Genomic DNA, 27,222 nt, shown 5'->3' with positions numbered 1-27,222 from the left:
CATGCCACTCTGGAAGATGACTTGTCTCAAGGACTTTTTATGGTAACCAACTGTTGTGGTGACCGTTTGAAAAAAAAAAATGAAGGAACACATATTTATAGAGGAAGAAATCCTGAATAAAAGGCCATGCAGCAAGTCAGTGAAGCAGAACTTCTGAGTGCACGTTTCAGTCGGCTCACCACTCCATCCTATAATATTAGCTTCTTCGATGGTAACAACACATAATGTACTGTGAAAGCATAATTGCCAGTTCTGAGGTTTCAACTTTCTCAGCAGGACATTCATTTACGAACAGTCATTTTGGGTTCTGAGAAACACATGACAAACAGTTTTGACTTTGATTGCTCTCCGAATCCAAGACCAAAGTGGGAAAAGGTATTATTGAGGTAACCTACAAATAACTGCTGAAATGTCAATGCAATTTCAACGTAATTTCCAGTTATCACATTACCATCCATTTTGTTATTATTGTCATTATAAGTTAAACATTAAGACTAGACTCAGGCGTATAGACTCTGGTAATGACATACTTTTAGTATTAGCTTTATTGTACTTACTAAATACTAAGATACTGAGCTAAATAATAATAAAAAAGATATGGGGGTGTTCCATAAAGTCCAATCCAATATACTGTTGCTCAATCATGTGCATAAAGTAGTTTCCTATTGTTAAAGAATGGACCACTGATGTGTTGTTTGCAGTTTTATTTTATTATCTTTTGCTATAGTGCAGTGAGATACGGTACAGTGGGATACGGTACAGCAGCTCATCCTGCAAAGTGCTCCCTGTCATACACACAAACCTCACAACCCACAAACCTCCACTGGGTAAACAAAACAAATTCTACACACTGGATGCTAGTAAATATAGTCAGCACAAATGTATCAAACAAATCAAATGAATATTCCGTCTGCATCTCTCAGGTGTGTTGTCCTGTTTATCTGAATAGGACTGAAGAAAGGAAGAGAATTAGAGAACTGAATGTGGCTGTGAAGATGGATGTTGTGCTTTATGAGAGAATTTACAATTAAGTGCTAAGGCGATCATTGTGTATGCATCTGTGTGACTAAAGTACTGTACGTACTGGACTTTTTGGCACTTTTGTAATCTCCTGCTCTGTTGTCACCAGTCCATGCAGCATATCACAGGCCATGCTGGATTGTCAGACATTTAAAAAAAAGTTTTTTTCTTCTTCTTCAAATCTCTCTTCAAGGCACGACAAGAGAGCGCAAAACAAACATTCATTTGCATTCAGTTTGGCAAGAAAACCCTCCCACCCCTTTCCCAACCAGTCATTCAGTATAATCACTAGCAGCATAGTACAAAACTTACAAAGGTCATTAAAGTGTTATATTAGGTGAGCAACACTTCACCCAATTGAGAGTGCTGCAGACTGAACAGATCATGTGTAAGATTTTGTAGATTTCATAATGACCCTGGGCAATGATATGTGAATGCAATATTAATATCATATCTGTTTAATAATGGCTTTTTATTCACTCTTAGAGCTTACTTTTAAGGTCATGTCTAATAAATCATATACTGAGGGAATTTAGTCAATTTGTATGTTAACAATTTGGGTTTTATACTTTGATTTGCTTATTGTCCATGGTGGTCCAGTGGCATGCTCTCACCACAGTGACCTGTGTTTAATTCTTGGGCAGTGAACCAACCCAGCTACTAAGGGTTTAACTCTCAGTACCAATCCCAAGCCTGAATAAAATGGCCAAGTTGGAAGGGCATCAGGAAGGGCATCCAATTTGCTAAAATCAAAAATGCGGATAAGATGATCTGCTATGGAGACCCGAACAGGGAGCAGCTGAAGGACAACAACTTTGATTAGCTTATCCTGTTGTTTATACTCCTGTATGTTCCAACTGATTCTCTGTGTTTTTCTTGTCCTAGCTAAATAGATGAATTTGCACTGCAGGGATAACTGGACTACAAACATGAGTATGCAGTGTAGCAATCAGGTTAAAGATCGATGGAAATGACTTCTACACTCTTGATGCAGTAAAATATAAAAGACGAAATGCTTAAAAAAACTCAAACTTTCACAGTTAAATGTTAAAAATAATAATAATAATAATAATAATAATAATAATAATAATAATAATAATAACAAGCACAACATCCCTTCAATGAAAAGTGATACTGTACACCTTTAGATAAACCCCTAATAGTAAGTAAAAACAGCCTTGTATTAAATTACATTTTAAAATCAAGATAAGTGATAAGCAACTATCAACGAGTACAAATATATTCCTTCCCATGTCCAATTTCACTGACATTCTGCTTAAACAGAAGGGCATTGGGTCAGGTTTTCTGGAGCCACATCGAACAAGCACAGAAAAACACTAAAGTGAGGACATGACCTTAGAAATCAGCAGAGCCAAGGAAAAGCTCCTCCAAAGCACAGGGTCCAGTTTTCTATACTTCCGTCAGCAATGGTGCCAAATGCCATCAGCCTCAAGAAAGGCCCAAGAAAAACAGAAGAAAACAGAAGAAGACAGATGACTTTAGAGCAAGAAAGACTGTGAGAGAAAGACACAGACAGAGAGACAGACAGAAAAAGAGAGAAACTGAGTGGCCGCACACTGTGTCAGATCCACTCCTTAAATGGGGTTTGGAGGGAAAAAATGCAGCATTATGCCTCAGTAAAAGCCTCGAGTTAAGGTGAGGCAGGGGGCTTTTATTTTGCTGGTAATGGTGAGTAGGTGTCACTGGTAGTCTACTGGGCTGTCCATCAGAGAGCTGGAGCAGACAGGTCCTGGTGTGTCTTCAAGCTCTGTCTCCACTGTCTCCTCCACATCTTTCCCAACCGCCCCCTCTTCCTCATGCACCGAGGCCTGGCAGTTACCCATGGTGCCATAACTCTGGTGGGCAGGAGAGGGCATGGGTGTCAGACCCAGCTCTGGTTCCAGTAAGACCGAAGCTATGAAGAGCTGAGCAGAAGATGGGAGAAAGAGACATGATGTTACTGTTTTCAGAATACTGACCATTCTCTGTGATAATGTCTTCTGTGTCAGAATGATTTTGTTTGAGTGAGAAAATAGTGAGTAGGCGGATACAAAATTTAATGACTGCTATATTAAGTAGTCATTACTTTTTCTTTAGCTAGGATCAATGGAGGGCAGATAATTTAAGAATGCAATGCAATGAAATGAAATGCAGATACATTCGCAGTAGTCGTGGTGGATGCAGTGCTTCTTTCTATATCACTGTAGACTCCTTCTGTGGTTGTGTCAGACATCTGAAAGATGAGTAATATATGAATTTTATGCAGCATGTAACCCAAAGGTACTCATAGCTAAAAGGCATACATGAAAGACATCATAACATGAAAACATGAAGATATTATATACTTATACTCTAAAATAATAACAGGATAGTCAAATATCCTTTTTTTATGCAATGCACTAATCCATGGCTCACCTGGTAGCTTGTTGATCTGTCCGGCTGTAGTTTTTTCAGACAGATTCCAAAGACGGAAAAGATGATACACAAAAGTACAGAGATGAAGGTGAACAGAGTGATGGGTCGCACTGGACCTAAAAACATAAGTTATACAATGAGACCGTTTACAGTTCTTCCTTTATTATTATTTTCATTTACATGCAAAATCACAAACAGCCCAAGAAAATATTATACAACACCAATCTATAAAATGTCTATAAAATGTCAAGGACATGTCAATTAAAGTAAATATTAGAAGGGACACTTCTAAACTGTGCTTTTTACTGGCCTCTTACCAAGTCGGAGCACAGAGAAGAAGAGAAGCCAGAACATGCAGAGAATCGGTGCCACAAGCACCTGCCTGATGGCAGCCGAGTGGATGTGCTGACTCAGCTTAGTAGGGATGTAGGCATAGTAGATGTTGTAGCGGTCAACCAAGTGCTTTAAAATCAGATACAACAGCCCTAAAACAGACAGATCCCTCCTTTTACTAATGTGGCAAGATTTATTTTCCATCATCACAGGTAATCCAAAAATATATAAAATAAAAAATAAAATAAAATAAAATAAAATAAAATAAAATAAAATAAAATAAAATAAAATAAAATAAAATAAAATAAAATAAAATAAAATAAAATAAATATCAAAGCTGCATGGGTAAAGAAATCTTTCTGATAAAGAAATCCTTCATGAAAATGCCCAAAGCCCAGATGTAGAAATCAGATGCCAAATGACCTCAGTATCAAAGGGGAAAATGATGATTGTGGACTGCGGCGTAGTAAATAAACAGTCATAATGTGTGCTGGTGACAGAACAGGTGTGGAGTGGGCGTCTGGCTCTCGGCTAGACGGCTCAGAGAGCCTGGAAGACTAGAGTGGCGTTCACACCTCACAGAAACCTCGCGTTACACTGAGACACTGTCAGTGATATGGCTCAGACGCCCACGCAGCACACACTCTGCTGAGGAGGAGAACCAGAGGACAGGAGTGGAGCGAGGCAGCACAAACACACATATATAGAAAAAGCAGGATATTGACCACAGGAGGAGGAAGAAAAAAGAGAAGGGATCAAAAAAAGGTGGAAGGAAATAAAAGCAGGACAAGAATGTGTTCAGAAAGCAGATGATAAATGAAAGTAAAATGGGCAATGGAACGGAAAAGATTTATGCGGAGAGTATCGGAAAAGTGGGATACACCAAATAAGAACAATATAGCTAAGAAAATTTCAGTATAAAGTGTATACTAGTAAACCTACACTGCAAACTCACCAAAGGGTACGATGATAGGGCAGGTAATGCTATAGGTCATACTAACAGAGAATATGCACATGGTCCAGGCATACTCTAACCCAAACTGGAACTCATAAGCTTGACTCTGCAAATGGACAAGAGATTTAATGTGATGCATAGTTCATTTAATGGTGCTTATTAGTCAGGCTGATTGTAGTTTAGAACTATAGCAAGTAGAATTAAAGCTGCCAAACATCTTAAAGATAATTTACTAAAATATAAAAATATACCACAACTATAGCTCAGAGCACAAACTGTGCCTGGGTATGCCTACTACTATGTGGCACATACTATATTTCTTTTAAAAGCCACCCCTGTTCAGCATGAAAACCTCAAGAAGTATTGCAAAGAAAGTAAATAACAAATAAAGCTCTTATTTAAAAAAACTCTTGTGTCAGAACAAGTAAAAGTGTGGAGATATACCAATATGCCATTTGATCACTTATAGTTTTTAGTGAAATAGTCATTTTGTATATGACATTACATTTTTCTTGTGGTAGACTGTGGTATAGTCTGTAGCATTCACTCTGTTTAATGTGTGGAAGTGACACAGACATCCCAAATGACAAGCTGTATTAGAACGGTTCTTTTTATATATTTATTATTTTTTGTCTGAAATAGTTTTGTGTTTTTAAACATAATAGATGAAAACATGTCTGAGAATGAATAAAAACGCTTGTGCTGACAGTTCAAAACAATCCTGTGGGAAAACCGTGCACTTGGCAACACTTCTGAGATTATTTACATCCAGTTTTAGGAGACAGAAAAAGATCACATGCAAACACCAATTTCCCAAAGCGCATCAAACTGAATACATAATCTGTCACAGATCACATTTCTCCACCCTAGTTTGTATAAACTTCTTTAAATGCTTATGTATGAAATCGAGAAGTGCCATATACATTGCCATATAGTGCTTATATTACAAAGTAATTTCACACATAACACCTGAGGTTTTTTCCCATGCAAAATTGGCCTAATTACAACTGAAAATAAGTGCACATGGCCATCAGTGGTTTAGCGTATACTAAGTAAACATATTTCAATCAATGTCAAAAACACAATAATTCTCAGAATCAGCATCTATTAAATAACAGCATCTTTCCTGGCAGAGAACATTATTATGTATCCTTACATGATAATATTCAGTTTATCTGGAGCTAATAAGCAGTAGAGCAGTTGTTGTTACTCACTCGTTTAACATGGATGCGTTCAGCTTTGGATTTTGCGAAACAAAGACGCAGCGAGTAAACCAGTAAAGAGGGAATCCGCAACAGCTCCATCGCTGTGCCAATCAGACTCGATGTGATGACGTAATTCACGAAAAACGCTCCGTTATCAGGCAAGAATACACATCTAAGAAATGATCCAAAATAAACAAATGGGGATGTATGCACTTTAGTTTAACTTCTAGTAATTAAACAGTTAAATCAGATTTCAATTGCAAGCAGTTTTAACTCACTGGAACTTTACATCTTTCTGATCCAGGAAGTGAGTGTCAAAGAGCCATCTGAAGAAAAAATCCAAACTAGAGACCAGACAAAAGGGTTATATCAACATATTTGTAGATCTAGATATGCTTATGGATATACAGTATGGCTACTAATCAATATACCTGGACAGACCAAGAGAAGGCAGAATGATGACCATAAAGACGAGCAGTAGAAAGCACTTGTGCATGGTGATCTGATTCTCACTGGACCTGGAAAATGATGCATGTGATTATTTTGATTACTTTTGGATATTGTAGCTATTCACAACCCCTGTAGTTTATATGCTTCCCTTTAAATATCCTGCATAGCATGTATTGATTGGGTAAATTTCACTCTATATTTAGTTCCCATACTCAAGAAGGCTACTTCCTGGAAGAGGAGGAAGATGAGCAGGATGCCCTGAGTTGGGTAAACTGTGCTGTTCTCGTTTCCTACAGGAAACCATTTTCAGTACATTCAACACATTTTGCTTTGTTGTTCACCCTGACTAAACCCTAAGGTCTAAAGTCCTTGAGTCCTTGGCCTAAAGCACTTGAAGGACTCCTCATTTCATCGTCCAATGCTGATGTAGATGCACCATATTGATAAAAATGTATTATAGGATCCAGATCCAGAGAGGCCACAACTGCGCATTCATTATTCCCTTATTGTCATCACTATGACAACAAGACTGAAGAGGTTAGCTAAGAGTGCGACTGATTGACACACACAGAGCTGGAGAGGAGTATGTGTGTGTGTGTGTGTGTGTGTGTTGGGAGGTTGGGTGGGGGTTGCTCTGCTGTTATGTAATATGTTTGTGCACCACATTGAATATGTCACTGCAGTATTAAAACCCAGTGAACAGACATCCACTGGCACACAATAACAGCTACTCATCTAATGTGTTAATGCTACAAAAATAGCTTCGGGCAATCCTAAAAGAGTGAAGTAGCACGCATATAGCAGCAGTAAGTAGTGGCTTGGGCTTTGTGGTTTTGTTTCTGTTTGATGGTGCTACACGGTGCTGCACGCTTTTAGTCATCCTGAGTCAGTTGTAATTATTGTGTTTTGGAGCTAAGACTGAACACTTGTTAGTAGTCTTTTTTAAAGCTAGTGAACTCTAAAGGTGGAGAGAAAGAAGCTTTTTTACAATACTATACCTGGTCCAGTGATACTCAAAGAAGGCAGAGTAATACACGATGAAGGGGAGCAGAACGGAGAAAGCCCATAGAAGCAAAGTGGGGAAGAACTGGGTGATAACCGGATTCTGTAGAGAAGACCAAAGAATTTAAGTGAAAGAAAAATCCGCTTTTTATTTTGCAATAAGTAATCATCCAGTAAACGGTACAGGAGAAAAGGAGATGTGGTAAACACAGACCCGGAGGCTTTCCACAGGCCGAGTGACATTGAACTTGTCCATAGTGTTGACAATAATGGCAGGAGTGGTGAGGAAGAACAGCAGGAGGAAGAGCAGGATATTAAGCAGAACACATCGAAGCCACCAGCGAGAGCCACTTACTGACAGGTTCTCCCTGCAGAAACACAACACAGATTTACTACTGCTGAAGATAAAAATATAAAGTAAAGGATTTATGTGTAATGTTTTCCATTCCAGTACTTCTAGTGTCTAGTAAGTAAAGGTCCTTATAGCTGGGCGAAAGACTAGACAATGCTCCCAGGGCAATCCCAATAACATTTTTACATTTACTGAACCAGCCTAGAAAACACTCACAATTTCATTGCTCATTTTTTTTATTTCTCTACCTGGATGTTTATCCTGGTGATGCAGGAATTTCAATTAGCACAGATCAGAAATCAGCAAGACATCAACATTTTGAGGAATTACTTTAATAAGATGCTTTGATATAACACAGATACCCCCTCCTACACACACACACACACACACACACACACACACACACTCAATATTCACAGACTTATTATATAAGAGAGACTGGAGCTGCCACAGAAGCCGTCCAGACAAACAGGCAGATCTGCAGAAGGGGAGACTAAATGAATTCAATTCGATCTCTATAATCAAAGTAATTGGGCTGGAATAAAGTGTGTTTGGAAGAAATGCATGATATCAAGTGAGGGAAGGGTCTTATTATAGCAGATTTCCCATCTGTTTGTCAACAGTAATGGACACTGCTACCTAGTGCTTTTAAAGAGAATACTTCATGAAAAAGATCCACACATTCATAAACATCTTTCATTTAAAATCCTGCTATGCTGCATATTAAATGTATTGTGATCTTGGGATATACCGTTACACAACACATTATTTGAAGCATCTTCTATGCTGAAGTTCTTTCTAGGCGAGAATCTTTCTACTCAGGTTACTCAGGGTAAAATAAAAAAACAAACAAAACAAAAACAACAACACCAAAAATAACATGATGACCAATAAACATTCAGCCCATTAGAACAAGGAAGTGATTCTGTTTGCAGTCTCATACTGGTTTTCTAGACTACGTGTTTTGGACTTACCTATGTGTTTTCAGTCCAATACAGAAATACATTTGTGATTTTTAAATTCACAACAGCTAGCTTCTTCCACCAAATTCAATAACTACACCTCAAATGAAAAACAAGAGAGCTTCCATGGCCAATTTATTCTCTGTATACATACCAGATGATGTCATTGGGGGCAGGGGCATAGTGGATGCCCCACTGGTGCGAGTGCACGACTGTAGTGATGCTGGACTGCTGCGGTTTCCGACGGCAACGGGCCCTCCTGTAGTCTTTCACAATTCTACACAAATTCAACAGCACAAATTTTACATCATATAAGAAGGTGAGAATTTTATAAGAACTCTCTTGTGTTACAGAAGAGCAAGCAATATCAGTATTGATATACTATGACCAATAAGTAATGGAATAACAGGTAGTGCTTACACTGCAGTCATCCTCTCATCTCTGAAAGTGACAAAGGCAATGCCCAGTCTTTTCATGGTAATGCGATTCTTTTCTGCATTAAACTCATCTGTAAGCTTCTCTTCTAATTCACTATAATACTGTTCAGCGTCGATCTGGAGAAGAGAAGAGAAGAGAAGAGAAGAGAAGAGAAGAGAAGAGAAGAGAAGAGAAGAGAAGAGAAGAGAAGAGAAGAGAAGAGAAGAGAAGTTAGTGCGCAGTGGTCCCCAGTGGCCAACCTGAAGAGGTGCAATACCACTGTAATGAAATAAACTGTGTACTATTTACCATCACTATTATGTTGTTTACTATCATAAACAGAATGCATGTTCAAATCACTACACTACATTCTACCTGTTCAAATCCACATAAATCACAGCAGAGGATCTGAGCACAGGGATGTGTCTTTATCATGATCCTGCCTTCCTTCTGTGATTTGGTAGTGAAATACATCCTCCCTTTCATTGCTTTCCTCCTGCAAGAGAAGCAGACAAACGAGAATTTGAAGAGGAGAATAATTTGCTCTACCATACTAAATCATTTTGAACTGAACACCACAAGCCAAAAGTCAATAGCATTCAAGTGGACTTTAATCAAGTTTCTTGAGTGTGTTAAACCTGAATTACAACACGCTTACTAAAAAGGGGAATGTGAAATGGTTTGCTGTGGGTGGAATGGGAATGAGGAAATGAATTACCTCTCAGAGTCCAGCTCCATTAACTTTTGGACATCGAAACAGAAGCAGATGTCTGTGACTGTACAGCTCGGGTAAGCTTCGCTGTTCAGGTTATAGAAAAGAAAGCGAAATACTTAACCCAAATGATTTTGTGTTGATTAAGCATGCAAAAACAAATGAAAGACTGGAGCTAGCAGGATAACAGAGTGTCTCTTATTATTACTCACTGGAGATGTTTGGTAATCAGGCCGGGGTCAGAAATCTCTTTAGGAATGTTAGTGATCATTAAACTTCTAGCTACCTGTAAGGAAAAAAACAGACCTCTATATTCTCACCAACCACTTTATTACCACATCTGTCTACCTCATACATGCATTTATCCAATCAGCCATTCACAAAGTATAAAAATCACACAGATACAGGACTTCAGTTGATCTTCACATTGACTTTGTGTGTGGCATGGTTCTGGTATCAGGTGGATTGGTTTGATTTCAGAAACTGATGATTTTCTGGGATTATCATGAACAAGAGGGTTTACACAGAATGATGGAAAACAAAAAAACATTCAGTGAGTGGTGACTTCTTGACATGAGAAGTTAGAGAACAATGATCAGACTGGGTTGAGCTGACAGGAAGACTAGGTAACTCGATCAAGGAGGAATGGTGGTTCAGTAGTTAGGACGTTGGATTAGAGCTCTGTTCAAATCCCACAAATGCCAAGCTGCTACCCCTGGGTCCTTGTGCAAACCCTCTACTGCTTGGTTTCTTATAATGCCAAATGCCGTAAATGCAAATGCACAACGATTGGCAAAAAAGTAGTTCAGAATGCACAACACTTGAGGTAAATGGGCTACAACAGCAGAAGACCGCATTAGGTTTTACCCACACACACACACACACACACACACACAGGACCATACAAACCTTCTCATCCTCTTTGTATTCCAGCTGTGAGGAGTGGTGGACCATACAGAGCACAGTAATTACAAAGTACAGTAGTGCAAAGATGCTGTGTATCCACAGAAAACTGTTCCTGTGGTAAAGAGGGAGGACTGGTTATAACCAGCAACATGTATGCTCTGGTTAATTTGCCACATAATAAGACAGTAATTCATATGTTCATATAAAGACAAATGATAACTTACTGTGCTGCAATGTTAGCCACGGTTGTCCGACCAAAATTCTTAGGGCTGTTCTCTGAAAGAGCCAAAAAAAAAAAAAACCTAATCACATAAAAAGAATGTACATGCAATCCTGAATATAATGCCTATAATTTAGATAATATCTTCCCATCCAGGTTAAAATATCCCAAATGAAAGCATCACCTATTGCTTACCGACACCATAAAAATCTACTATTTGTTTTGAACTGCATTGTTTTATGTGACAGACAAATAATCTGTTTGCTTTTGAGCATTGTCTGGATGCAGGTCCGAAAAAAAGCTTATCTGTAGGTAAAGATTTACATTTATTCACATAGTAGACACTTTAATCCAAAGGACAGGAAGCAATCCAAGCTATTGAGGGTTGAGGCTTGGCTTCCTGGCCGTCCTGGGATTTAAACTCTCAATCTTCAGACCCTTAACCACTGAGTCACCACAGTCCAGACTTATTGTATATGATTACATTTTGAAATCCTTTTCAATACGAAGGCAGTTCAAATGCCATGGGAAGGTCAGCATTTTCCAGACATTTCTCTACGATGACGATAATGCACACAACATTTCGAAGTTAAATTGTCTGACTCTTTTAAATCTGACTGCCATTTGTTTGTACTTTTTAAAACTCTGACTGCAATGGCTCTAAATAAAAGAAAAAGATGTTAGGTCATATCCAAACTCTGTAAAGCATTTTACCTGACCAGCTCCTCTCTAAATTAGGACCTCAAATTCTAGTGTTAAATCTTACTCTCTCTTTACTTTAAACAACAGCGCTAAATGTATTCTAGTCCATTCTGATGGAGGAAAGTTCGGCTATGGGAATATGTGTGTGTGTGAATACAGGAGGCTGCTTTTCATAATGCTTTTCTTGGGGTGAGGACAGTCAGGGCCTTTCCCATGACATCCCATGTTTTGCTTGGCTTCTCTAACCCCCAGTCGCCACTCAAACCATCTACAAACACTATGGGGTGGTCCGAACATGCCCTTTGGGCTCATCCACTAATGTCTGGGTATAAGCAAAACCTCCTAAAGCTTCCAGATTATTTCCAAACCATTTCTAGCAAGTAATTCATCACAGTACAACCCTGTGAGACTATTCAAAGAAACACAATAGTAAGTTACATTATGTAAGTCTTGCCTTTATATTTATATAACTGTCATGTATATGTTTATTTGAAGGGAAAGAAAATGTATGGACATGGCATGCATGCTGTTTTTACTCACTATATTAAATATTTTCATGGATGTACAGTATATACTATACTGTAATTATTATGTCTGATAAAAGCAGAACAAATTTTACCCACTGTGGAAGAATTTTATGAAAGTATTCACAAATAGATTAAAGCAAGAAGACTCTTTTACTGGGACAATGTCTTGACATAATTATTGTGGACAAGTAACAAGTAACAAGTGTTATGTCTGCTGTCATGGGGTCTTTATGGTGTTGGTGTGCTAGAGTAAAACAGCAAGAGAGTTTCTAGGTGAGTTGAGATTACCCAGGAGGCTCCCAGAGAGGTTGACAGGCAGGATAACACTCAGCGAGAGCAGACACACTACAGCCATGAGAAGGATGATATGCCGTTGAAATGCCAGGTAAGTGACTGCATCAATGCCACACTTACTACGGATCTCTTCGTCCCTGCAAGGGGGCAAAGAGAAGGCAACACCGTTACAGATGTACATAGATACTGATGGGCACAAATGAGGAAAAAACGTACTAAATACACTTCAAATGTGTACAACTACAGTATAGCTTGTGTGTGTCTGTGTGTGTGTGTGTGTGAGGGCGTTTCTTTTAATTGCATAAACCAATAAAGACACATGATTATATAAAATAATAAACAGATGTAAAGACATCCTGCACCTCGCCCCACACACAGTATGGCCTCCCAGTCTCCTGCTGACAGGACCACCTTCTCGAAGCTCTAGATGGTTCTAATGCAGCTAAATATGGCGCTAGTGTGCCAACCTGACCGCGCAAATGACATCCTGGAAACAATGGGAACGGAGGAAGTAGCGGCTTTAAGAAGCACACCGAGCTCTGAGAGTGAGTGGCAGACCGTAGGCCTGCGTTTGTTTTCCCTGCTTAATGAGATATAACGCAAGCGAGCCGAACGCTGAGTGATGTCATCACCACCAGGCAGTGCACACTTACTTCATGTGGTAGAGAGACGTGAGCCAGGAGCAGAAGCCCTATAAAGACAAGGAAGAGAAGACAATGAGTGCGTAAAAAGGTCTAAGACAAATAAAAGTGCATAAGAAAACGAGCATGTCTGGCTAGCTATGCATCTGTCAGAGCCATTTGTGCTGTAAGAGAACACAGAAAGAACAATATAAAAACATATACTGTTGATGAGTCTGCGCTTGAACCATCATGCAATAAGTAATCCAGGGGGCAGAATGTCCTCAGATACGGAAAATGTGAGTCATAGTCATAATGTGACAGCAGTGTCATAGGTCTTTGTGTTTGTGTCACAAACACAAAAAATTTAACGTGTACGTTTACAGCAGTGTGATGCCTTCTCAGTTCACACTACTATTCCACTACACCTCATTAAAAACATGCATGCTGTTATGCCTTCAGTTTTATCTAGTTAACAAAAAATAAATGGTATAAAATATGTTAGGGAAGGGTGTGTGTGTGTGTGTGTGTGTTTGTCTGTGTGTCCATCTTCTTACCATATCTTTGGTCTCAGAGTCTGAGGGACTGGTTTCAGAAGGAGACTTCTCTTTCTCGCTTTGTTCTCCATAGAAAAGTGATGTAAGGCTTCGAAAAACACAAAGGAATTGTCTCAACAAATAAAAAATTTAGTATTCATTTGATGTCGTTTGTAGTAGGAGTGCAGTATCATACATGAATCTTGTTCCTAAACTATACTCCACAAACAGTCCCATGAATGAACAGAGCATGTAAACTTTGCCACATAGCTTTTTATCATTAAACAAAAGGGTGTGGGGAGACTTTTATAGTAAATTTACTGAGTAGAGCCATGATGACTAATCCAGCAGAGATGTGACGACACAGACTTTAATCTAGGCAGCAAAATCTTTGATACGTTATCTCACTTTATGCCAGCTGCACATAAATGTTGCACTTTTTTGCGAATGTATGTTGATTGTTTGAGTTTGCATAAACTCGCATACTTTAATGATTGAAACTTGTCTTAGATATGCGGTTGGCCTTAATGTAGAATTTCTAGAAATGGCGTAAGTTTTTCCTACTGGCTTGGTTTAACAGGCATTATTTTAGTCAGGCATAAGAGTCAGAAAATGAGAGGGTAACATCAAACACCAAATATCACTGTGTAGTTTTCGCATACTTACTAATGACTTTCTGGTACTAAAATAAAATAAATAACCTATTAAGATTGAACAATTTATAGTCCACAATTGTCCACAATCCAAAAATATCCAGCCACCAGCAGTTCAGAAACTGCCACTGAGGATCAGCACCACACTCACTGTCACACCAGTGTCAGTGCTGCACTGAGAATTATTTTCCTAAACCAATATCATCAGGCTGTATTCTCAGTGCTCAGGTCCAGTGTGAACATGTCACTACACAGGGAAAGTCACACAGTCAGACAAATGACATAGTTGCTTAAGTTGGTTTACTAGGCACCTCTTTCAAATAATATAAACCATTTTTATGCGGTTTAAGCCACTGATGTTGCCAAGTTCTTCTTGAGTAGAAACATTTAAGCTGGGATTTCTCAGCCGAATGCACACCCCTGCCTTAACACACAAAAACTGTGGGATAGAAAATGCAGACTGAAAGAGTGAGACATGCTTTTGTCCTTAACTATCAAATGTAGAAGAGTGAAAACAGGAAAATACAAAAAAACAACAAATAGATATGATGTTATATGAATAAGATATAGATTATTACAATATTGTAATGTACTGTCTGAAATGTGCAGAGAAACATAGCAAGATGAGCTAGAGTTAGCAGTTGGACCTACAAAGTGACCTAGTAGTGGGTTATCTCGTATGGTGGATAGCATATATGAAAAGAAAATCACTAGACTATGTCTGGGATATAAGGAAATTCAATTAAAATTCTAATAAAGATATTCGTTATGGTACTAAAAAGACAGCCTTGAGAAATGCTTGCATTCAGTATTAACATGCACATTGTCCACAAGATGGTGCCAGTATCTCACCCATATTCATCAAAACAGAAGTAGCACTGAGAGCCACAGGCATGCTACATTACTATAAGCTGTAACTGTGTTTTTAAATCGTGTATCATATGAGTAATACCTGCAATTATCATATGATCATGTGACACTGAATGTTTACATGCTATAAGAAAAAGACGAAGAGTCTGTTTTCACAATGCTACTTGTATAATAACATTATTTTTTTCAGGACAGCACATATACGTAGTGTAACAGAGTGGTCAAACCTCATATTTTGCAGAGTGCTTTTCCTACTAAACATTTATCACTGAGCATATCTGTTTGTCCATCCCTCTTTTTAGATATGTATAAGTCTGTTGGACAGCTGGCCAGACTGTGTCACTCTCTGCAGATCATTATGAATGCACATTTCTTTAATATTGTCTTTAGTATTGAGTGTTGTCACTGGAGGTTGATGTACCTGTCATTCTCCATCAGCAGAGCCAAACGCCCATAATCCCATGCAGCCTTCCTCACGCAGGAGAACATCAGCAAGAGGAACTAAAGCATGAAAAGATCAGACAGATCCAGTTTATACTGTTACCATGTGCTATATGTGCATGTCAAAATATTTCATAACCACATCCTACACACTGACAATGTATAAATTAAGTCAGTGAAATTAATTATGTATGTATTAAGTTGTGATATGATTTTTAATACAAGTTCAAAATTATACCTCATTATTATTAAAAATTCTTCCTTAAGGGTATCGCACAATCACATCAGGTCCACTAACAGCCATATGTGACCTGTTTGTGATTTAATATATATTTTTTCCCCCCAGCACTGGAGGAGCATGACCATAACACAAACACAGTAACTCTTATATAATTCAATAACAGTACAAACAATCCTGTACTAATACCTGAATTAATACTTACTTAATGAACTAATGACGCATTAAGGCATGTATTAATAACTAACTAATGAAGCGCTAACCCTAACTTTGACATGAGTCATGTACAACAACAACCGCCTTAAGTTGTTAGCATGGTTGTTAGTTAATGTAGCAATTAACACACAAAGGTTAAACTAAATCAAACAAATAAGTAGGAAATGATAAGAATTAAATATTTATCATGTCAAACTCTTCGCTTTTTGGGTAAAGGAGGAGAGCCCCAGCCTCACCAAGAGCATGTACCAGTAATACAGATTTAATTGGAAGAGAAATGCATGGAGAATGATGCAAAATGTACTGAGAGCAAATAATTGGTGTTTATTATTAGTGTGTCTCTTCTTCCGATAAGGTGGATTAGTGTAAATTATGAAATAATCCAGCACCATCCAAAGATGTTTGTATACACAGCTTTTGAAATGTAAAATGATGCACTCATAAATCATATTTTTTCTTAAAGAGCATGTTTAGTTTACCCCTACATGATGATTAATACATTAACCAACAATCATGTACTAACATGAAGTTCATATTTAAGCATGTATTAATTCAGTTATTAGTGCAGGGTTATTCGAGTGCTGTTATTGTAAAGTCTAACACACAAAAACTAATACTACATATGAAAAGTTCAGTAAGATTGCAGTCCTAGCTTAGAAATCCATATTAAAATGAAATGTTACATAGATGCTGTTAATATGACTTCTTATGCAAAACCTGTAATTGTTTATATGTAGTCTCAATAAAAGTATTAAGAGCCAGCTGTTTTGACAATAATACCTAATGTAGTGTGCATATACAATACCCAATGCTGATTCTATAGTCTCTAATAAATCTGAAATGTACTTATTTTTATTTCACAACATTCAACTTTCTTACATATTTTATCTGAAAGCTCCAAGTCTTTTATAACCTTCAAATATTTTTACTCATATACAACATCAGGTTTCTCTCTTTGTACAAATACTTCATTAAAAACAACTTGCTGATTGTAAATACTTATAAATACACAGAGTTTGAAGAAGATTTAATAAAGTGCTTCTTGCATAAAGGCCCCCATTGCTCTAGGCCGTATTCAGTACTAATAATTAGCCATTTCTTTAGGAAGAGAGAGAGGAGGTGAGTGGTTGTCTTGGAAACTGACAGGGAGTAAGGTCAGTATGCACACTGTTCATGTAATGACTCCAACAGCAATGCACTCAATGACTAGACAACAAGAAGACAGCTAGGAACCTCACTCTTTTGTAACCAAGCCTGTAATTTGAAGCTGCATAAAAATATTTCCACTGACACTGACCAGATTTGTTCTGCCTTTATTTGGTTAATCGACCTGCTTTGTTAGAAGAATAACAGATGGTGTTATAGCAGGAATAGTCCAGGATTATATTAGATGTATAGAATACTACTGGCAATAATAGCTAAGGTTGGTATAAAACGCAACCTGTTAAGAATGATGAAAGATGTCTATTTTATAACTACAACATTAGTATATGAGAAGAAAAGAAAATTTCCAAACAGTGATTTATGTTCAGATTTCTCATTTACAGCTATTTTTTTTATTTCTAAAGTAATAGGCCAATAACAGAAGTAATGTAATAGATCATATTCTGATTAACAAATCATCAAGGCTGTCTGGGATTTTACCTGCTGAGAGAGATGCTTCAAGTTAGTACCTACACCTTAGCTCAGTGTTGCCTATTTGAGCAGTAAAAAAACACATGAAGACTTTGTAGGATTGCCTAACCAACTAAAGCATCCTACTAACTACATGAGACAGTAATGCAACAGATCTTGGTTAGAGAATAGAAATACACAGTAAATATATATATATATATATATATATATGATAAATATACAGTATTGATATGTATAATACAGTATTGATATGTATAATAACATTGTATCATGTTCCATTATTATCCACAGTGTAAGCCTGAGGTTCCCATTCTATTCTTCGAACCTGTCCATTCTTTGTTCTGTTCCAGTTCTTTCACTGCCTGTAATATATACTCATGTGTGTATGTTCTTCAGGGTCCCTCTGGGGCTGACTGTATAACTAAGGATTCTTCGAAAGGGTTCTCTCTCTTCTACAAGGGCTTTTGTTCTCTAATCAGGAAACAGTCTGTTGTAGACTTCTGCATAGAATCTGATGAACTGATGAATCCTTTATGGTTCTAGACTTTTTTGTATGAAAGCTAAAGCAAAAAATCAAACCAAAAAAAAAAAAAAAAAAAACTGACCGGTCTCTGAAACCAGTATGGGACATGTTGCTTGTTTGTAAACAGCATTAGAGAGAGAAATACTGTACCAGCCAGAGGACTAGGTTGATGGCGAGGACAGTGGGCACTCCACCAAAGGGCAGCCCCTGAAGCACACTGCTCCGAGAGTGTGAGAGGTAACACCTCTCTGCTGTGCTGTTCTCCTCAGTCGCAGAGCCCAGCAAATGCAGGACATCCTGATCCACTGACACCGTGGACCACAGCTCAAACGTAGGACTTGCCGTGGCCAAGGAGTTGGAATACACCGCCATGGCAATGGCCTGTGTCTCAGTAAGCCTGCAGACTGTCAGAGCATCGCTAGAGAGGGAAATCCAGACCAGACAGGAGTCAGTGCAGTGATTCTGATATGCACAATAATCTCTAAACAGCTGACTAATGAGAGCTAGGAATAAGGTCATTAATAGCTTTGTTAAATAAATAAATAGAAGTGTTTTAAACAACAAAAAGATAGAGTCGTTCGGTATGCACCAATGAAAACACTGATATGCCTTACATGACATGAACAATTCTGATTAAAAATACATATTCCTTGTTTTTGTGAGCCAAGATTCACAATATTCTGTTTTTGAATTGATGTGAATATTATAACTCATTGAATACATCATGTGGATAATAATATACCTAGAAATACTACAAACAGAAATAAACTACATGTTTTACAAGTCTTCATAGAAAACAAAAGAAAAAAAATCAATATTTTACATTAAAGTACATCATTCATCCATCCATGTTCTGTAGTTCTTATACTACACAGGGTTACATGGAGCTTGGGAGTCTATCCCAGGGGCTCCAACCCATCACAGGGCTCCAATCGTGTACACATCTCTATTTACACACACGACAAGCAATTTAGAGATGCCAATCAGCCTACAACGCATGTCTTTCGATGGGGGAAGAAACTGGAGTACCCAGAAGAAATTGCCAAAGCATGGGAAGAACATACAAACTCACAGGGGAAAGTCTTACTTTACTCACACACAGGGTGGAGGTGAGAAGTGAAACCACAGGAGGTGCGAAGCAAACATGCTAACCACTAAACCACCATGCCCCCTTCAGGCAGAACATTTATATACTATACTCTATTTTATCATGTGAAACAGACCTAACCACATATTGTTTTTGCCCCCCAGATGTCTGAGATTATTTCACCTGCAGAGATGATTAAAATAAAAACCTTTTAAGCATGAGTAATAATATCTGCAGCAAACAAGAGGCAGCCAAATAACACCTGAGCCTTGCACCACTTAGGGATGTTTAAGGTGAGCATTTGTACTAACCTCTAAAAAAGGTGAGAGAGAAGCAGCAAGAAAGAGAGAGAGAAACAGAGAGAGAGAGAGAGAGAGAGAGAGAGAGTTAGAGAGAGAGATGGAGAGGAGGTGTTGGGCGGGTTGGGATCACATGCATGTTCACATGATAACACACAGGGTTCTCTTAGTCACTGCAATGATGCTGTCATTTGTGTTGTTGAAATGTCAGTCAGATGGCTGTTAAGGGACATTCATGATAACACAAATCAAGCAGCTTTTATAAACACATTCATCAGCTCACTCATGCTACCAAATGAGGCGACATGAGATAATTATAGACAGCTCACAAATTCAGGAAAAGCAACTGGCTCTTTTATGGTGTGTGAAGCATTTTGCTGGCATGTTTTGGATCCACTTGTCCTTTTAGCGCGAAGAATCAATGCAAATCAATGCAAAGCTCTTCAGACTAATCACTTTTGTCCTCTGATGGGACATTACTTTCATGAAAGAAGTGCTCTCTTTCTTGATGCTAAAACTCCCAACCACAAAGAATCAGGGCTCACTAGACGGCTGATGACATGAAAATAATGAAAATCATATCTTATGGCCACTAAATCTCAAACCCAGTTCAACAGCTGAGGGAGAATTAGGACTGATGTTTTAGACAGCGCTCTCAAGAAGAAGGAGAAGGAGAAGATAATAAAGGCTTCTTCTATCGCTATCATCAAAACACCAAGTGAGGGAATACTTTTGGAAGAAAAGTGTTTGTTCCTCCTGCACAGTATCTATGTCAAGGGGCACTGAAGCTCTTCAAGCATGTCATGACCCAAAACATCACTAAGACATTTTAGGCTATTTTTTTTCCCCTTTAATTTACCCCTTGTTTGTTCAGGAGGTGTATGAAAGCCCTGAAACGACACACAGAGCTCTGACTCATTAAAACTTTGAGCTTCGGGTGAATTGATGCATAAAGGGAATTAAGAACATTAGACGATGAAGAAAGAAAATATCTCAGAAGTTAAGCTAAAAGGTCAGAGTGTGCAATCAAGTATGCACATGATAAATAGTTGAAGATTACAATCAGATTTGTGTCGTGTTACAATCTACAAGCTAGACAGCAAACGCAAATCTGCCTCAGACAACCATGACTCAGCAATTCTGTATGTAGACGCTACATCTCTCCCTAGCAAACACACACACACACACACAGCAACAACCTGGTGAAATGATCTGCATAGCTTTCTTAAATAACTTAGTTAACATTTCATTTAATAAGTAATATTTTGCTCTTTATACAACAGTACTAGTGAGTTCTTGAATCTAGATTTTGACTGATTATAGAAGATGCTGATTAATTAATTGTCTAAACAAGTACCTCTGACAATAGTTACATTAATAGTAAAGCATCATTATGACTATAATATTACATTATATTTGCATTATACTTGTTGACATCAGACTGAATGAATTGATACAGGAAATCAGGGAAGTCTACATTTTGACTTGGATATAGAACACAGTGCAGTGTAAGGCCCCAGGGCTGTGATGAAGAGCTGAACAGGCTTAGTGCTGTTTGCACCTGGGTTTCTGATGAGGAACAAGAAATACAAATAGAATTTCAAATAGATTAAAGAACAATGCAGCTCAAACAGCAGCTGAGCTCAAGCCCTAAGCAGAGATCCTTTCACAGCTGTTCACTTGTGGAACAACATTGCGGTTCTCAAACGCTCAGCCATCATGAATCCTGAATCCCTGAGCGATATTTAAACAAGCAATTGCTTGAAAGGGGAACTTTAAAAATATTCAAGAAATGAGACTAGAAGAAATACACTGCTTTAAATATTTGGTCAGTTGCTTTACTGAGTTAAATATGAACACATTTCCTGTCAGCTAAGCACACATTGCATGCTTTAACAGTCACATTATTGTAGATATATATATATAAAGCAACTAGAAAAGACTACATGGAATTTTAAGAGTGTCTAAATTTTGTCTCAAACTGTTGTTCTTTTCCTTGGAGGTCTGAATAGTGCTTTTTCCTCAGTGACAGTTTGAGAAGGTCAGAAAGGGCTGTCCAGTCGAGTAGAGTCCACAGTGTTATTTGTGAAGAATTGTTGACGCTGTACTATTTTTTTCTTGTCAGGTTTTTGCCAAGGAGTCTCTATAACTGAACATGTTCTTCCATATTGTAAACAATTTCCCAAATGAAGAAGAGACATCATCCTGCTAGTAATTATGAGGGTTTTGTGTTTGAGCAAAATGATATGCAGTACTAGTGACATGCTTAAAATGCAATGAAACATATCTTAGCAACTGCCTTTAAATCATGCTCTGTTTGAAAATACAGTACAAGCGGCCCTAAGTGACAACTTACTCGAGCATGGTGGAGAAGGTCAATAGCTCTTTCCTAATGCAACATAAGCGGCAGGTTAAAAAGATGTGATAGCAACCAGAGAGAGTGTAAGCTGTCTTATGATAAAGGAGAGCTGGCTGGAGGATGGGAATTGACAAAGAATTAATTAAGGGGGAACAAATATAAAAAGAAATTTACTTTTCAGATGGTAGCTTATTAAGCAGCAGAATATTTCCTTACAGAATCTGAAAAATGACCATTACACCATTAGGCTAGTTAGCATGGATTGAAACCATCTTTCTTTGGTTGCTGTGATCTTCGGAGTTGCTACAGTTCTGAAAAGACCAAAAAAGCAGCGATTGTAAAGTCAACAGGCTTCTGCTGTCATAGCTAATAATAACGAGTTAGCAGCTTAGTGTGTGTTAGCTTACCTCTTTCTACTTTAGATACTAGCTACCTTTCTCATTAGCCACATTACCTTTACCATTTACTCGATATCAACAAGTTGAGGAAAAAAACAGACAAGCTGATTAAATCCAATGAATTAGTGTAAATTTCATACAGGTGTTCAGGTTCACTGCTTCTTCTTCAAGTGGTAGTTATGTAAGTTACCTACTTTAGTTAAATAAATTGGAGATTCTTTTTACACCACAAGGTCTCCTGTGACTTTCTGATACATAAAACTTTTCTCAAAATGATTTTTTTTTTTGCAAATCTGTTTTAAAAATCATGCGAACCCCTGGAGGTCTGTGAACGTCAAGTAACTGCTTATGATGCTTAAAACAAGAGACAGTTTCCTCACTGTAAGGCATTTCAAGATGGTTAAACTTAGAAAAGAAAGTTCACCTGCTGCCTTAAAAACATCTCAATGGATTATGTTAAGTTTTAGAAAAGTGATACACTTAAGCTCAGTATCCAAAACTTATCATGACCAAGAGAAAAAATAAGGTAAAATAATTGAATGGGGCTCTTATGTTCTACAGTGCTTTTCAGTATTACAAAATTCTTTATAAATACCACAACTGAGGCACACTGACACTATGTCCTACTAATACTCAAAAACTAGGTTAACAAAAAAGAAAGGGTCCTTACATGAGGTGTGATTTCCTCTCTTACTATGTATGACATTTTCCCATTTGGAGCATCAGGTTTTTGGAGCTAAGAGCTAAATAGAGCACTCTCAGAAGCCACTGGTAGGTCCGAGTGGATTTTTGGTGGCATGGCAACTGAAACCCAATGCGACATTATTAAAGTGCTTTCAGAAATTATACAGTGATTCTGTTCAGGAATTCAGTGTTGTGGCTCAGAATAAAAGAGCACTTCCCCTCAGATAGTCTCTACTGTCACTGAACCTAAAGCAGCCTTGAATGTCTGAGAAGCTAACAGACTTAGACAAGCCTAATTAAGCTAGACTGGATGTGATGGCCTGTAAACATTGTCTGTCAGCAGTGATCAGAGTGATTGTGCTGCCCAAAGAAACAGTTTCTAGCTCCAGAATAGAGTCAGGAGGAGTGGCTATACATTTGCACAATCTATGAAGCATTAAAATACAAATCAGATAAAAATGTGTGGCAATAGAGTTTCTTTTCACTTTTACAACTCCTGCAACTGGTTTTAAATAAATAGTTTGAATCTTCATTACTAAAGACAAGAACAGTAACAATCAAACAAAGTCATAGCACTTTAAAGAAATAACATTTACATCTCTGTACAACACAGTGCTGTTGAATTCTTAAATCTGATTGGTTGGTTGGTGTTTATTGGTTTTCTATAACATCAGCTATGAAGGTGGTGCTGACTATAATTCAAATCAAAATATTATATTAAAGTGCTTGTTCTAGTTCTTTTTTTTAATATTTCTATAGCAAAATTGTATTCACGTGGATATTACACATAAACTAACTATAGATAACACTAATTATAAACTGAATTTTTTGTGATATTTAACAAAGAAAGAAAAAAAAAACTGTAATTGATATGAGTGATACTGTAAAGCTTTCTGTAAGGAGATATTTATTTCTATTTATTAAAGGAGTCTCAGGAGCCAGCACCTTTTAATTTGTCAGAAAGTTCTACCCCTCGGGTGAGTCTTCAGGAATGAGGACATTTCCCAGTAAGTTGCTGGAGGATTAAAAGACTTGAAGAATTGCTTTTAATGTAAAATAATGAACTTTTCCATCACTGATTATTTTCCCATAACAGCAAACTCTGTCATGGTTTATTTCTAAATATAAATAAAAGGCAACATCACCGCAATTCATGTCCACACACTCACTTTTTGTGCAGTTAAAGCACAGTTTCATTTACAAACCGCATTTGATCTTATTAGGAATCCTATTCATGAACAAATAACAAATATTAGTCTAAGCACTGGCACAGATCCACAGTGCACCATTCGTTCCCTTCCATCTCTGTGAAGGCTTGAGATTGCAACAATGCAACACAACATAATATTGCCAAAAGCTACCAATCTGTCACCCACATGGCCATGTGTTTTCCCCTCAATAAACTTGTCAGTCTAAAACTGAGGTCAGTGCATTGGTGCCAAAGTTTTATAAGCTGTGTGTGGAGTTTCTGACGATGTAAAGCAAGAAGCCTCTGAATGAAGAATCTACATTAAGGCTTTGCCAAGACCATGCTGAATGACTTCAGGAACACACAAATCTCCAAAAGAGAGCATCAAGGCACCTGTAAACAAGAAGAGATTGTGCAGTTGCCAGCTGTTTATTCATTTCTAAATGAGTAGTGCTGTGATGTGGGACCTGAGAGTCCCAGTTGAATCATGTGAAATCGTGCGTTGGTTCAGTGTTCAGACCACTAGCCAGTGCCTTTCCACCCTCACACACACCTTCTGTGGCTGAGAAATTGTCAGTAGCTGTGGGTTTACTGCAGAAGGATGTATCACTTTTCAATCTCAGCCAAATGCACCATTAAATATTCATGCATCTGTTGCGTAGTGCTGCCCAAATGACAATGTTTTGCCTTTGACTGGTTGCTGGATGCTCTCATGTCTTCACTGTAGTTTAAGTGAAGTAACACCATTTTCACGTTACCAAAATGCTTCAAAACACATCAAAACAGCAGAAAGTATATACTGACTTCTAAATTTCTAATTGTATGACCCTATTAATACATGCCAAAGTAGAGGAATGACAGTTACAGCTGCAGGTAAAAACAGAAGGAATTTATTAACCAACTAACTAACTAACTAACTACATATATAGAATTTTGCTATCACATACCACACCCTTTAGTAAAGGATAAACAATAGAAGTGTAATCATAACAAGATTCTGTGATTACTCCTTTTTCAAGCCTTGCTAAAGTGACAGAATCTATTTGTTGTTTTCACAATGAGTTTATTGTGCCAGAAAGAGAAAGACGCTTCATTAATCATTTCTTGTGGAAGTGTGAGGCTGTTCCTGTTACTGAGTGTGCCGTGGGGTAAAATAGTCAATGGGTGGCTTTTGTGGCTTAAGTTATAATTGTATATATATACTGTACTTAAACTATATATATAATAGTTAGCTGTATCAGTATGCCTGAACTAATCGCATAAATTTGTTAAATGAGGGGAAATATGTAGTTAATATAAAGATCAAGATCTAGATATTCAAGAAAATGAAAGGCTCAAAATGCAGATGTTTCATGCTATAAATCCATGCCAAGCTTTGGCTCCATTCCTGGGATACAGTCGAAACAATAAAATGATTTCAAGGCCCATATTTATCAATTCACTAGTCTTCATGAGAAAAGCATTATACTGAGCTGAAGAGCTAAGTACTGAGCAGGTGTGCATTCTGATGCTTTATTCATGATGGTCCAATTATGAACCATATGAACATTATGACATAAGACGAATGACATTTTAAGCAGTATTCCAGCCTTTTACAGACACCCTGACCACACATGCCAGTAAATGTCAATGTGGGATACATTATGCATGCACAATCTACATATAGCACAATCAATTGTCTCTAGGTTAAAGGAATTTGCCCTTGTCTTCGATAAAGATGGCAAATGTCACCCATTCACTGTTTTCATTGATGTCCAAACTAAACAGCAACTCTGGCATTTGACAAAAGAGGCTTGGGGGGAAATAAACGCACAAATGACTCTCTACAGCATTCCTAGGACACTTTTTTCAGAGGAGAAAGTGTGTAATTGGTTTGTAAGTTATCACATATCAGGAAGTTGCCTAATAATCCCTTCTTCTTGTTTTCTCTCCTTCCATTACTACAAAAATATTATGACACAGAGATGGACAAACAAATATTATGAAAGATTTATTATGCAAGTTGTAGGAGGAGGTTATGTGCTAAATGATTAGTGTGTATAGTCCTCACCACAGGCCTGCACATCACAGAAGACGGATGTGCAATTCACACCGTTAATCATAACACCCCAGAGCAATTTTCCTGGTGAAGTGTTAGCTGACAAACCATAAGTTCTCTAAGGACATTCAACTTTTCACTCACGTACTACACACCTACAAGAGCTTAGTCTCTCTGCACCGCAGCACAGCCTTACAACCCAGACTCAAGCAAGAGCTAGACATCTCTTGCGATGTAAATAAACCAGCGGATATAAAAGAAGATAATGAGTGAATTTAGATTCAGTGCGCCTACGCAAAATTTTCTTCATTACTATATATAGCCTAGGGACACTGCGATAAACGCCTTTAAGCTCACTAGGTATAGCATAAAAGTGCTGCAGCTGCTAGACAAATACAAGTGAGAAATAAATCAATACGCCCACTTTTAAAGCCGTTCAACTTCATCATAATAAAGAATCCTCCTTTTAGGTCATCTGAAAGCGTATAAAAACACACTTCCCTTTGTTTTTACATGATTTAGAAAGCAGTTTAAAAAAAAATCTTAGAAACAAGAGCTTGGCTCACCTCCCCAGTGTGTCATGTAGTGCAGGCGATGTCCGGTTAGACGCTTCTGGCTGCCTGCATCAGCACCAAGAAACAAGGGGAGCGCCCATCTGCTTAGGGAGCGTCTGAAAAGTTACACCACATTCACAAACTGAGGGATCTGCGTGATTTTCCCCCTTAATAAGTTGGTTGGCACGATTAGCTCTTTATCTTCTTCGGGAACACTTTAATATATGACTTTACACAGTTTATAGTCTTTGAGAGAAATATCCGAGGAATCGACGTTATTAGTAAAACACGGAACACGGGGACGCCCTTAAAATTCAGTCACGTCTGTTTTGGACGTGTAGGCTACTGCAGTCCATGAAAATAAATAGCCATACCACCTACTTGTTGTGTTTACAAATGTGACAATATAT

At 37.9% G+C, this 27,222-nt stretch overlaps 1 protein-coding gene across 1 annotated transcript; it reads right to left on the bottom strand.

The window, feature by feature from the left end:
• Positions 1-691: 691 nt before the first annotated feature.
• Positions 692-27,222, bottom strand: tmem63c (transmembrane protein 63C). Its single transcript, XM_058400121.1, has 23 exons — positions 26,825-27,222; positions 18,355-18,622; positions 15,573-15,652; positions 13,650-13,737; positions 13,126-13,163; positions 12,467-12,609; positions 10,954-11,005; positions 10,733-10,841; positions 10,036-10,109; positions 9,830-9,910; positions 9,487-9,607; positions 9,115-9,248; positions 8,849-8,971; positions 7,595-7,748; positions 7,377-7,483; positions 6,360-6,446; positions 6,207-6,272; positions 5,938-6,100; positions 4,724-4,829; positions 3,753-3,920; positions 3,436-3,551; positions 3,179-3,253; positions 692-2,945 (listed from the first exon to the last, which is right to left on the bottom strand). Exons 2-23 carry the CDS (start codon positions 18,574-18,576, stop codon positions 2,721-2,723), a joined length of 2,532 nt encoding a protein of 843 aa, XP_058256104.1. The 5' UTR covers positions 18,577-18,622; positions 26,825-27,222; the 3' UTR covers positions 692-2,720.

Source organism: Hemibagrus wyckioides, linkage group LG09 (genome assembly GCF_019097595.1).
Source record: "Hemibagrus wyckioides isolate EC202008001 linkage group LG09, SWU_Hwy_1.0, whole genome shotgun sequence".
Taxonomy (NCBI): Eukaryota; Metazoa; Chordata; class Actinopteri; order Siluriformes; family Bagridae; genus Hemibagrus; species Hemibagrus wyckioides.
This window is presented reverse-complemented; position numbering and strand designations above follow the sequence as displayed.